Source organism: Nerophis ophidion, linkage group LG10 (genome assembly GCF_033978795.1).
Source record: "Nerophis ophidion isolate RoL-2023_Sa linkage group LG10, RoL_Noph_v1.0, whole genome shotgun sequence".
Classification (NCBI taxonomy): Eukaryota; Metazoa; Chordata; class Actinopteri; order Syngnathiformes; family Syngnathidae; genus Nerophis; species Nerophis ophidion.
Window position 1 is genome coordinate 39199014 of NC_084620.1, and position 14538 is coordinate 39213551.

The 14538-nt window shown below is 42.7% G+C and overlaps 2 protein-coding genes across 4 annotated transcripts in view; one reads left to right on the top strand and one right to left on the bottom strand.

Annotated features, from left to right (window-relative positions):
- LOC133560789 (pyruvate carboxylase, mitochondrial-like) overlaps window positions 1-14538 on the bottom strand; it is a 692938-nt gene that overhangs the window by 231865 nt on the left and 446535 nt on the right. The window lies entirely within an intron of this gene.
- The window catches only part of LOC133560788 (leucine-rich repeat and fibronectin type-III domain-containing protein 4-like), a 69740-nt gene that overhangs the window by 37327 nt on the left and 17875 nt on the right, over window positions 1-14538 (top strand). For all 3 annotated transcript variants that reach the window (XM_061913718.1, XM_061913717.1, XM_061913716.1), the window contains 2 exons: window positions 3879-4040; window positions 7757-8458. In XM_061913718.1, coding sequence (XP_061769702.1) covers window positions 3879-4040; window positions 7757-8458 — 864 coding nt within the window. The remainder of the gene's footprint in view (window positions 1-3878; window positions 4041-7756; window positions 8459-14538) is intronic.

Genomic DNA, 14538 nt, shown 5'->3' on the forward strand with positions numbered 1-14538 from the left:
CTCAGGTTGCTGGCACAGCCACTCTCCCAACTGCGCCACGCCGTCCTCAAAATCCAGTAAATAACCATTCAAAAAGCGCCAACAATACTCTTTTTGTGACTTGAATATTAACCAAGTATTAGTGATACTGTTATTATAAGCGCTAACGCAGACAAACTATAGAAGCGACGAGATCACTACCGTGTGTCTCTGTTTACATCATAGAGTGGTCTGCTGCTTCCTCGCTTCCCTGCTCCCTGTAATATTGTGATCATAAATCATGCGTCTCACCTGAAAAGTAGATGGCTGAGGATACAATCCAACAAGTTGGTACACTTTGACAGCCATTTAGTACCCCATACTGGCGAGAATTACATGAAAAGATGCTTAGAACCCTCCCTTCCACTCCCCCCTCTACTTCGCAAGGACTATGAGTCATTCATTATCTATATGGGAATATATGAACATCCTAGCAGTCAGCATCCTGAAGACAGCAGACATTGTACAGTAAGTGAAGTTTTATTATGTTTTGTTGGCTTTCATGAAGTCTGTAGTGAGTACCAAACAGTGATAAGGAAAAACAACTACAACTTTTTGATGCGTTTGTTTTAAATAATGCGCCGCATATGCTTAAAATCATCAAAATACGTAAATATTAATTTTCTTTATAAATGTGCCTGTTCTTACATTACATATATACTTACATCACGTATATAAAACCTTAATGGAGGTGTTTGGATGAAGTTTTTAAGGGCTTTATAGGCAGTTCCCACAAGCTCCATTGTAATTGGACATTTGATCGCATTTATTCAATATTTAGAATGCATTAAAAAAAAAAGTCTCATAATGATTGTAAAGTCCCAAAACTACTTTAGGTGAAGAAATGAGGCCTTTACAAGTCTCAAAGTGCATTTATTGACAGGCGACATTATAGGACCTTGAAAATACTTGGAAGCAAAGAACATTTGAGCTCTGAATGTCAGGCAAACAAAAAAGGGTTGTGACAGACTCTGTGAACTCGGCACAATTGTTTTGTTTTTGTTTTTTAAAGCAAATTGAGAAGGATTGCTTTCACTTTGTCAGAAAAGTTATAACTAGCTGTAAGTAGAATTTTCTAAAGTGGTATAGACAACACGCGTGGATTTCCGAGGAGAAAACGGTGTACACTGAAAGCCAGAAAACCTACATCCCCAAAAAATTCAGATGTTTAAAATTGTGTGCACGCATTAATCCCATGCACATTTCTATTATTCATTCCAATCATTGTGGAATTGAGAATGTTGAGGTACTACTCAGAAAACACAAATATATTGAGCAAGATGGGGAAAAAAAATGCCATTTGAGTTTGAGATGCTTCTTGCTAGAATGGAAAAAAATACTCTATTCTAGTATTTTTGCAATTCAGTGCAGCAGTGCATGCGCCGGGGGAAAAAGGTGCGGTTTATTATTTCACACTGTATGCACACGTTTTTAACACAAATACACTTTGCACGCAGAGACAAGCAGGGACTTGTTCGACGTAGCTTAACCAGAAAGAAACAGCCAAGTCACTAACTTTAACAATGGACTCATAAAGATGCTGTAGGGACGGTATATCAAATTTAAGGGGGCACATATGCTATTAGGACAATTACATAAATAAATGTACTCACCAAGAAGCCATCCATCATGCACAATTTCAGCTTGTTACCATGCTGTTTACAAAATACGAACCGCGCATTAAACCAGGCCGCATCGCGACTTTGTTGCTTCATTGCATTTGTACAAACCCCTTTTCCATATGAGTTGGGAAATTGTGTTAGATGTAAATATAAACGGAATACAATGATTTGCAAATCATTTTCAACCCATATTCAGTTGAATATGCTACAAAGACAACATATTTGATGTTCAAACTGATAAACATTTTTTTTTTGTGGCAAAAAATCATTAACTTTAGAATTTGATGCCAGCAACACCTGACAAAGAAGTTGGGAAAGGTTGCAATACATACTGATAAAGTTGAGGAATGCTCATCAAACACTTATTTGGAGCATCCCACAGGTGTGCAGGCTAATTGGGAACAGGTGGGTGCCATTATTGGGTATAAAAAAAGCTTCCCAAAAAATGCTCAGTCTTTCACAAGAAAGGATGGGGCGAGGTACACCCCTTTGTCCACAACTGCGTGAGCAAATAGTAAAACAGTTTAAGAACAACGTTTCTCAAAGTGCAATTGCAAGAAATTTAGGGATTTCAACATCTACGGTCCATTAGGTTCAGAGAATCTGGAGAAATCACTCCATGTAAGCGGCATAGACAGAAACCAACATTGATACCTCAGACAGCACTGTATCAAAAACCGACGTCAAACTCTAAAGGATATCACCACGTGGGCTCAGGAACTCTTCAGAAAACCACCGTCACTAAATACAGTTTGTCACTACATCTGTAAGTGCAAGTTAAAGCTCTACTATGCAAAGCGAAAGCCATATATAACCAACATCCACAAACGCCGCCAGCTTCTCTGGGCCCGAGATCATCCAAGATACACTGATGTAAAGTGGGAAAGTGTTCTGTGGTCTGACGAGTCCACATTTCAAATTGTTTTTGGAAATATTCGACATTATTTCATCCGGAGCAAAGGGGAAGCAAACCATCCATACTGTTATCGACGCTAAGTTCAAAAGCCAGCATTTGTGATGGTATATGGGTGCATTAGTGCCCAAGGCATGGGTAACTTACACATCTGTGAAGGCACCATTAATGCTGAAAGGTACATACAGGTTTTGGAACAACATATGCTGCCATTTAAGCGCCGTCTTTTTTATGGACGCCCCTGCTTATTTCAGCAAGACAATGCCAAGTCACATTCAGCACGTGTTACAACAGCGGGGCTTCGTAAAAAAAGAGTGCGGGTACTTTCCTGGCCCGCCTGCAGTCCAGACCTTTCTCCCATCGAAAATGTGTGGCGCATTATAAAGCGTAAAATACAACAGCGGAGACCCCGGACTGTTGAACGACTGAAGCTCTACATAAAACAAGAATGGGAAAGAATTCCACTTTCAAAGCTTCAACAATTAGTTTCCTCACTTCCCAAACGTTTATTGAGTGTAGTTAAAAGACAAGGTGATGTAACACAGTGGTGAACATGCCCTTTCCCAACTACTTTGGTAAAAAATAAAGTTTATGAGTTTGAAAGTCACATATCTTGTCTTTGTAATGCATTCAACTGGATATGGGTTGAAAAGGATTTGCAAATCGTTGTATTCTGTTTATATTTACATATAACACAATTTCCCAACTAATATGGAAACGGGGTTTGTACATTGGTGGTGTGAAAATGTTTCCTGTTGACTTATACGATGCACATTTGTCATATAGTGGCTTGTATGAGCAGTCGATAGCTCTGCTTGCATTAGGAAAACCGGCTGTGGCTTGCAAATACGCTGTAATGTTGGCTTGTTCAAATGCATTGGAATTTAATATACCAGGCTAACAGGCCGATAAAGGTTTTGGTTTTCTTTGCACTACTTTGCCCTTACGTCTTTATCCATCCGTGTAATTGCACACGCAGGTGTGTTAATTGCTCTATGAAGTGCACATCAATCAGTCTGAGGAGTAATTGTTAGACACGCATTCATTTCAAAAGTTACTGAGCTTCTCCTCCGTGTGTCGGCAAAGTATGCACAGCATGTAGAAATGTGCGTACGACAACCATGAAGTTCATAACGCGTATGCACCCTTAATACATGAGGCCGCCCGGTCGTTTCAAATAAATAAATAAATAAATGGGTTGTACTTGTATAGCGCTTTTCTACCTTTAAGGTACTCAAAGCGCTTTGACACTGCTAAATATGATCTTAATGGCTATTGCTGGAAGTACTTTCACGCCTTGCCTTTTTCCCATCCACCCCACCCAGGTCTCAGACAGGAGCAATAAGCCCCACACCCTACAATGCGGTTATAAGTCTGAATTTCGGGGGAAACCCGCTGCACTGCAACTGTGAACTGCTGTGGCTCAGACGGCTTATCCGAGGAGACGACATGGAGACGTGCGCCACACCCGCGCACCTGGCTGCAAGGTACGTGGCTTTTTAACCTGCGTTCAGTCCACAATTGCAGCTGCGAATCAAAGGCAACTCATCTTGCAGTTCCTTAATTTTATGATCATGTGTAGAAGTAGCGCATAAACTTGCAGGAATAAGCAGGGTTTAAATTGAATTGAGGAAAGATGGGCTGCTAATGGTGATACAGTGACTTCACTGTAATTCACAGATATGCAACGTCGTAAAAAGCCATTAGAGTGCTACTTGGAATTCTCTCAGCATTTATCTGTCTTCATGCCTTCAAAATGGTGCCATGCCAGCAAAGTATTGAGGAGGAAAATGAGTATCTCTTGGCATCGGTTTTTACTGCAGTAGCTACTCCAAGTCCTACCAGTGTTTTTTTCTGCAAACTGATGAGAATAATTACCTTGAACAGGGGTGTCAAAGTATGGCCCGAGGGTTCAATCCAGCCCGTGAGATGAGTTTGCTAAGTGTAGGATTGAGCTGCATTTTTTTAATTAAAAAAACTGCTATTCTAAAAGTGTCCACTGGATGTCACAATAGCAATTCTGTTAGGCAAGCCAATTGTTTATATCGGGGCGCCCAAAGCGCTTTGACAGTATTTCCACATTGGCCCATTCACACACTGACGGTGGGAGCTGCCATGCAAGGCGCTCAAGAGGGCCCATCAGTGAACCGGAAGTAAAACAAACACTACCCATCATCTGTGCTCTGTTGTGGGACCATTATACAAACGTACGATTTGATACCTTTATATGTTACACCAGGGGTTGGGAATCTTTTTGGCTGAGAGAGCCATGAAATCCAATTATTGTAAAATGTATTTCCGTAAGAGCCAAATAATATTTGTTTTAACACTGAATACAATGCGTGCATTTTTAAGTAGGACAAACATTTTTAGAGTATAATAAGTCTTTTGAATAACATTGTTATTCTGAAGCTAACCATCCATCCATCCATTTTCTACCGCTTATTTCCTTTGGGGTCACAGGGGGCGTTGGTGCCTATCTCAGCTACAATCAGGCGGAAGGCGGTGTACACCCTGGAAAAGTGTCCACCTCATCGCAGTGAAGCTAACCAATTATAAATAAAATACTTCTTTCCATTAATGCGACCCTCCTGTACCCTGAAGGACAGCTGGGGTTGTCTGAGCCACCCGCAACCTTGAACAGGTGCGGTATAAAACGGATGGATGGATTAAAATGCTTGTTCTTGAGTGAGGGAAGAGTGGATCGTGAGATCGAAAGGAGGATCGGTGCGGCGTCTTCAGGAATGCGGACGTTTTACCGATCCGTTGTGGTGAAGAAGGAGCTGAGCCGGAAAGCAAAGCTCTCAATTTACCGGTCGATCTACGTTCCCGTCCTCACCTATGGTCATGAGCTTTCGGTCATGACCGAAAGGATAAGATTACGGGTACAAGCGGCCGAAATGAGTTTCCTCCGCCGGGTGGCGGGGCTCTCCCTTAGAGATAGGGTGAGAAGCTCTGCCATCCGAGCTCAAACTAAAGCCGCTGCTCCTCCACATCGAGAGGAGCCAGATGAGGTGGCTCGGGCATCTGGTCAGGATGCCACCCAAACGCCTCCCTAGGGAGGTGTTTAGGGCATGTCCAACCGGTAGGAGGCCACGGGGAAGACCCAGGACACGTTGGGAAGACTATGTCTCCCGGCTGGCCTGGGAACGCCTCGGGATCCCCCAGGAAGAGCAGGACGTAGTGGCTGGGGAGAGGGAAGTCTGGGCTTCCCTGCTTAGGCTGCTGCCCCTGCGACCTGACCTCGGATAAGTGGAAGAAGATGGATGGATGGATGGATTAAAATGCATGAGAATATTTTATTATTTGAACGTGATTTCCAGCGGAATTATTCAATACTTATCGTGTTAAGCAATGTCAGATACAGTCTGACACTGAGAGCCAGATGCAGTCATCAAAAGAGCCACATGTGGCTCGCGAGCCATAGGTTCCCTAACCCTGTGTTAGACCTATACTAAAATCGAAATCAGTAAACTTGCATTGCCGCGCTAATGCAGATAAACATGTCCACACAGTCAAGTAGAAAAACAATGCAAAGGCTCCAGTCTGACGAGCCAAAATGTCGGTTTATCGTCAGCTTGGTCTTCCAGCAAGGCTTTCCATTCGGGCTCAAAAGGGTGCTTGATTTCACAATGCATTGTTGGTGCCAGGTAGCCATTTTTTGCTGTGATCTCCCCACTGTAATGTGAGCAAGAGCAACAAATAATAATAATAAAAAAAAAAAAACACTGAAACTACTTTAGTATCCTTTTGTTGCTCTCTCTCTCTGTGTGTGTGTGTGTGTGTGTGTGTGTGTGTGTGTGTGTGTGTTGACCCTTTTTGAGACAGGAAGAAGGAAATGTAGCTTCCATATGAGGAGGTGTGAACAAGTGATGACATACATCATGTTCCCAATAACATTGCATCTAATAGAGAGCCAAATACTAGTTTGTGAACATTGCTCCAAAGTCAGGATTTTCTTTTGTTGATTTAATGTGCATGGAGATGGCGTGGCGCAACCCTAGGGTCATTGGTTCAATCCCCACTTAGTACCAACCTCGTCACGTCTCCCTCCATCAGTGTGTGAATGTGTGTGTGAATGGGTGAATGAGGAAGTAGTGTCAAAGCGCTTTGAGTACCTTGAAGGTAGAAAAGCGCTATACAAGTACAACCCTTACATACACACATACACAAACTTCTCCCACGGATGATGGGTAGGCTCATCCATCGCTTTGTCGGTTTCACTTCCGATTCACCTTTTGCGGGATCTGGCAATACTTTTGTGAAATCTCGCAATACTTTTTGCGAGCTTTCGCAAAAAGTATCGCCATGTCTTGCAAAAAGTATTGTCAGATCTCGCAAAATGTTTTTTTCCAATGTCAGTGAACCGGAAGTAAAACAGACACAGCGGTGGTGAATCGGAAGGGAAACTGACAAAGCGATGGATGAGCCTACCCATCATCCGTGGGAGAAGTTTATTGATTTCTATTTTAGTATTGGTAAAATAGATTTAGTAAAGGCATCAAATCGTATAATGGTCCCACAGCAGAGCACAGATGATCCATAGCTGTGTCTGTTTTATTTCCGGTTCACTGACATAGGAAAAAAACTTTTTGCGAGATATCGCAAAAAGGTATTACGAGTTCTTGCAAAAAAGTATTGCGAGATGTCGCAAAACATCCATGTCCCTCCAGGGGCTCCGTAGAATGAGACACTGCACGATTGATATAGTTATGTGAAAATGTTTTTCATCCGTGCAAATTTGAAGAAAGTCAACAATGGGAATAACAAATGAGGTTGGTAATACGTGGAATTGTTTTTATTTATGCTTCATTTTGTTTTTGTTCAATCATGTGACTTAAAACTTAATTGGTTTGCAGAAACACTGAGTTTAAGTCTAATGTCATTGTGTTCTTAATGGTGTTTTTGAAACTGCACCAATTTTTTCCTCAGATTTCTTTACTGACTGGTGATTATTGGTAATATGTACATTTTCAGAATGTCCTTGTTCTAAGTAAAACAAAGAAAACAATCTAAAGTTGTGGTAGTTGTATTTCTAAGTTATTATGCCATGATTTCCCCCCCTCCGGCCCGCGTGGGAATAGATTTTCCTTCATGCGGCTCCTGAGCTAAAATTAGTTTTACACCTCTGATCTAGACGTTTCAGACGAACCCCAATGATCAATATGCTCCCATGCTGATTTTATTTTCCCTCTATTCTCAGGTACTTCTGGTCAATTCCAGAGGAGGAGTTTACATGCGAGCCCCCTCTCATTACCCGCCACACTCACAAGCTGTGGGTTCTAGAAGGCCAGAGGGCCACCCTCAAGTGCCGTGCCATCGGAGACCCGGAACCCGTGGTGCACTGGGTGTCACCTGATGATCGGATCGTCGCCAACTCATCCCGGACCAGCTCCTTCAACAATGGCACGCTGGATATCTTAGTGACAGTGGCGCGGGACGACGGGGCCTACACTTGCATCGCAATCAACGCGGCCGGCGAAGCGACCGCCACTGTAGACCTGAAAATAATCCCCCTCCCGCACCGGGGCGGGACAAGCGGTAATAACAATGGGAACAACAAGAACAGGAACGTGACGAATGGGATTTTACGGACTGATCCGGGATCCTCGGATATTAGCACGGGGATAAACGGTGTGGCACGTGGCACTGACGTGGAGGATGGTAAAAAGGACGAGGAAAAGGACGGCAGGAGGGTGCCCGAAGGGGAGAGGTCTGATGAGGGCAACGTAGAGGATGACGATGGGGACGAAGAAGAAGAAGAAGGGAGGACGGTTGGAGTACAAGGAGTGACGTCCACATCTGCTCAGATCCGATGGGACTTGGGACGTTCGTCTGAGGCTTACGTTGTGTGGATGTATCAGATACAGTACAACTGCACGGCGGACGAGACCCTCATCTACAGGTCAGTTCAAGCTCTGATATTTACAGTCCACAACGTTTCAGCACCGGTCACACACTTATATAGTTTTCTTGCAGAGCCTCTTAAATATTTATCCACACCACTTTCAAAGTTCAACTGTCCGCCTCTAACATGGACAGCCAGGTATCACAAGGGAGGGATGGGGGGAAAAAAGCTGAAGTTGCTTAATTATTTACCTCCAGCACTGAGAGACTCAACAGTTGGATGTAGTCAATACATATGGATAATGAAGAGAAGGGAAGCAGATATGGGATGAATTGTGCAGCCAGTGTGATTACATCATAGTAAGTGTCTCCCACAAACCATACTGATATTCGCACAATGCTTATAAAAGAGGTAAAGTGTCTTCTTCAAGATACACTATAAGGCCAAAAGTATTTGGCCACCTGCCTTGACTCACATATGAACTTGAAGTACCATCCAATTCCTAACCCATAGGTTGCAATATGATGTTGGTCCACCTTTTGCAGCTATTACAGCTTGAACTATTCTGGGAAGGCTGTCCACAAGGTTGCGGAGTGTGTTCATAGGAATGTTCGACCGTTCTTCCAAAAGCACATTGGTGAGGTCACACACTGATGTTGGTCGAGAGGGCGTGGCTCTCAGTGTCCGTTCTAATTCATCCCAAAGGTGTTCTATTGGGTTCAGGTCAGGACTCTGTGCAGGCCAGTCAATCAATCAATCAATTAATGTTCATTTATATAGCCCTAAATCACTAGCGTCTCAAAGCGCTGCACAAACCGCAACACAAACCACTACGACGTCCTCGGTAGGCCCACATGAGGGCAAAGAAAACTCACACCCAAGTCAAGTTCATCCACACCAGACTCTGTTATCCATGTCTTAATTGACCTTGCTTTGTGCACTGGTGCAAAGTCATGTTGAAGAGGAAGGGGCCCTCTCCAAAGTGTTCCCACACGGCTGGGAGCATGGAGCTGTCCAAAATGTTTTGGTGTCCCGGCGCATTCAAAGTTCCTCTCACTGGAACTTAGGGGCCAAGCCCAACTCCTGAAAAACAACCCCACACCATAATTCCTCCTCCACCAAATTGCGTACTCTGCACAATGCAGTCAGAAATGTACTTTTCTTTTGGCAATCTCCAAATCCAGACTTATCAATCAGATTGCCAGATGGAAAAGCGTGATTCATCACTCCAGAGAAGGCGTCTCCACTGCCCGAGAGTCTAGTGGCGACATGCTTTACACTAGTGGTCCCAAACCTTTTTGTAGTTGCGGACCGGTCAACGCTTGGAAATTTGTCCCACGGACTGAAAAACAACCCCACACCATAATTCCTCCTCCACCAAATGTTGTACTCTGCACAATGCAATCAGAAATGTACCTTTCTTTTGGCAATCTCCAAACCCAGACTTATCAATCAGATTGCCAGTTGGAAAAGTGTGATTCATCACTCCAGAGAAGGCGTCTCCACTGCCCGAGAGTCTAGTGGCGACATGCTTTACACTAGTGGTCCCCAACCTTTTTGTAGCTGCGGACCGGTCAACGCTTGAAAATTTGTCCCACGGACCAGGGGTGGGGGGGGGGAATTAATCTATATTAATGTATAATGTATATATTGTGTTTTTTATGTTGATTTAATTTCTTTTGCGGCCCGGTACCAATCGGCCCGGTGGTTGGGGACCACTGCTTTACACCACTGCATCCAGCGCTTTGCATTAGACTTGGTGATGCACGGCTTAGATGCAGCTCCGCGGCCAATGGGAACCCATTCTATGAAGCTCTCTGCGTACTGTACGTGGGCTAATTGGAAGGTCACATGAAGTTTAGAGCTCTGTAGCAACTGACTGTGCAGAATGTCGGCGACCCCCCTGGCACTATGCACTTCAGCATCCGCTGATCCCTCTCTGTCCGTTTACCTGGCCAACCCCTTGGTGGCTGAGTTGCTGTTGTTCCCAAACTCTTCCATTTTCTTCTAACAAAGCCGACAGTTGACTTTGGAATATTTAGGAGCGAGGACATTTCACGACTGGATTTGTTGCACAGATGGCATACTATGACGTTTGTAGGTACAGTCTCTATGCCTAAGTGCTTGATTCTATACACCTGTGGCCGGGCCAAGTTATTAAGACACCTGATTCTCATCATTTGGATGGGTGGCCAAATACTTTTTGGCAATATAGTGTATTTTAACTTCACTTTTAATTTAAAACTGAGGGAAAAAAATCACTGATACATTTGATACAATGTTGCACTTTCCATGAACTATGCAGTTAAGAACTTTAACGCTCCTCCACCTACGGTATATTTACAAGCCTAAACTGGCATCATTACACATTGTCAGGAAGAAGTACAGAACAGAAGGCAGAGGTTTTCAGCGGTCTGCCTTATTTGTTGGTGGATGAAACAAACGTAAGGAATTGATTAAACAAATCTTGTTGGGAGATTTTAAAAGAAAGGAGGACTGGTAAAAGGTAGTAAGATGGGTGAGTCAGAGGCTAAGGGAGATAGGTGAGCTGAATGGTCCTTTAGGAAAAAGCAAGAGGGGAGAACCAAATCCATCAATGAAATAGAGTAAGATGGAAAAATACATCAGGGGCAGGCTGAGAAATGTAATGAAAGATAGAGAGGGAGGAGCACATCTAGCTGACAAAATGTGGGGTAACAGAGAGGTGAGAAGACCTGATCAGAAATAATAACGTCATGTCGTGCACGGAATGGCGATGTAGCGAACCAGACAAAAGGAAACAAAGGCAGTGTCTCTATTTCCATCAGCACATGCATAGAAATTTAACAGGGAGAACTAATTAAATAAATGACTGAACGGAATGAGATCTCAGTTCCCTTGCTGATCAGCCCTGCTCAATCCACCATAGAAACAACTCTAATAATAGAAGGAACTCGCTCCCTTCTTAAAGCTATAGCTCTTGGCTGGGTATAGACCACGAGTAGCAGGTTGCAAAATTGAAAGACTTATTAATGCAAACCGATGCTTTTTGAACCCTTTTTCCTCAAGTGCTTGACGCATTTCTATGACAAAAGGTTGACACAGGAAACATCTCAGCTCAGTAAAGACATCGTGGAAAGTGTGAAGCTTGAAAAAAATCAAATCAGAGGAGGGTTAGTACGGTATACCGGTAATAGTATAGTACCGCGACACTCATGAATCATATTCGGTATTATACTGCCTCTGTAAAGTTCCGGTGTTAAAATGTAAACAAACGCCATTGGTGGATATAAACCTAACATCCACTGTAAGGATACCAAGTACAGGAGCGCATCTAGTCGATACTACTATGGTTATGTCAGTAGTTTTTGCCATCACAACATTTTCTTTCGTTTTTTTTTTTATTAACTCTGGAGATATGTCCCTGGACACATGAGGACTTTGAATTTAACCAATGTATGATCCTGTAACAGCTTGGTATCGGCTTGATACCCAAATTTGTGGTATCATTCAAAACTAATGCAAAGTATCAAACAACAGACGAATAAATGATTATTACATTTTAACCGAAGTTTAGATAGAACATTTGGTAACACTTTAGTATGGGGAACACATATTCACCATTAATTAGTTGCTTATTAACATGCAAATTAGTAACATATTGGCTCTTAATGTCATGATCCGTGATCCGGATCATGTTTTGTTCTGTTTGTTTTGGACTCCCTTAGTTCCTGCTTTGTACACTTAGGTGTTTGTTTTGGTTTCCAGAGCACTAATCAGTGAAGTGAAGTGAATTATATTTATATAGCGCTTTTTCTCTAGTGACTCAAAGCGCTTTACATTGTGAAACCCAATATATAAGTTACATTTAAACCATTGTGGGTGGCACTGGGAGCAAGTGGGTCAAGTGTCTTGCCCAAGGACACAACGGCAGTGACTAGGATGGCGGAAGCGGGGATCGAACCTGGAACCCTCAAGTTGCTGGCACGGCCACTTTTACCAACCGAGCTATGCCGCCCCCAATCAGAGGCAGGTGAAACCAATTAGTACCCATGGAAACAAAAACAAACACCCGAAGTGCACAAAACAGGAGTTAAGGGAGTCCAAAACTAAATGAACATAACTAAACAAAACATGATCCGGATCACGGATCATGACACTTAATTAGTCATTATTAAGTACTTATTAATCCCTTATTCTGCATGACTTATTATACAACCAGTGAGCCATTAACTAAGAGTGTTCACTCATTAACCTCAGAATTATTACTTATTAGTAACCCTAACATGTTCCCCTAGTGTCCAAATAACTCTAAATTAAGTCTACTATGATAATCAACTAATTAATGGTGAATGTGTACCCTATACTAAAGTGTTACCGAACATTTTAAAAGAGAAAGTAAGCAGATATTAACAGTTAATGAACAAGTTGATAAATAATTAATTTTCTACCACCTGTCCTTTATAATTTTGAAAAAAAAAAAAAAAGATAAATGACACAATATGTTACTGCATATGTCAGCGGCTAAATTAGGAGCCTTTGTTGTTTACCTACTACTAAAAGACAAGTTGTCTAGTATGTTCACTATTTTATTTAAGGACAAACTTGTTGAGATCCACTTTTCGGATCGCCACATATTATTGTTTATTGTTCCAGTTTTTGTATCACTCTGTCGTTCCACCTGTTTAGTTCCTGTTTAGTCTCTTACCTTGGTAGCTTATGAGTTTCACCTGCTACTCACGGTCCTGCACACCTGTCCTCACTAATCACCTGCCTTATATATTCCTGCCTCTTTTGTTGTTCGGCCTGGGACCCAAGTTTGCTTTCACGCAACGGTACGTCTGTTATTCTTATTTCCTTACACACAATTCCTCATTATTCTCGCGGGCTTACATGCTACGCATTTGTTTATTCCAGCTCTCATGCTGATGATTTGTTTTTCTGTGCCTCCGTGCCAGTGTAGTTTGTCTATTTGTATATCCCAGCTTTCATGCTAGCGTCCTTTGTTTGTTGTTTCTACTAGCCTCAGTATTTTTGTTATATAGCTCTTTTTGTTATTTAAATAAATTCATTTAATCTTACCTTTGCTGTGTTCTTGCTCGATGCATCCACGAGGGGACAAACTTGGCAACGATATGCCGAACAGACGCAACAAAACTTGCTATAAGAAACATATGTTTAATGTACCATGAGATTATTTGTTAAAATAAAGCCAATAATGCCATTTTTTGTGGTTCCCTTTATAGTACCGAAAAGTATGGAAATAATTTTGGTACCGGTACCAAAATATTTCACACTAAATCAGCCCCACAAGTGTGAGCTTTATGGAGTAAGCGTCAGAGGAATGTTGTTCAACACTTGGCTTGCACAAAAGGTGAAATTTAGAAAGAGCAAACATGTCAGAAGGCTTTGAGAGCTGAAGCAGGCAAATCGGGTCTCCAAGGAACGATAAAGTAATGAAAGAGGGAAGCATCTGAAAGAAAGCATACCACAAAGGAGCCAGGGATGCCCAGTATAGATCTATGCCATGCCATTACCGTGCCGACCGCATTATCACACCAGAGCAGCATGAAAAATCAAGTCAGCTAAAGAGACTCTTGGCATGTGAATGACTAAAAACAAATAGAGTCCAATTCTTTTTTTTTGCTTTTGCGTGGGTGTTTTTGCCACAGCTTGCCAAACCATAACTTTAGAAGAACTATGAGAAGAGACGAGAACAAAAAAAAAGCCAGGGAAACAACGAGGGTGCTTCCAGTCGGTTTGGTACACATGAATAAGACGGACTGGACCAGTTTAAGATTGGGGACTTTTGCGCATGTGCCAGATCCAATCATTCCTATAAAAGGTCACTCAATTTGCAGACAAGAGCCGCCCTCATTTCAGCAGGGCCTGTCTCGTTTGGATGGCGTGTGTGACAAGGCCAGGTGGGATTGCGACCACGTAGCATCTGCTCGGAAGCAAGCCTGCTGTCGGGGCAGCGACACCATCACCCCAACCTCCATCCTCGGTGGTACACTAGCAAAGAAAAGAAAAGGATCCCACACCCCTCTGTTGTATCCCATTTGAGGTACACACAATTGGGAAGAGGTCGTTCCACTCTGATCATTTATTTGTACCAGGTGTTTCAGTTTTAAGTATAGACAAGGGTAAGGGTGTCC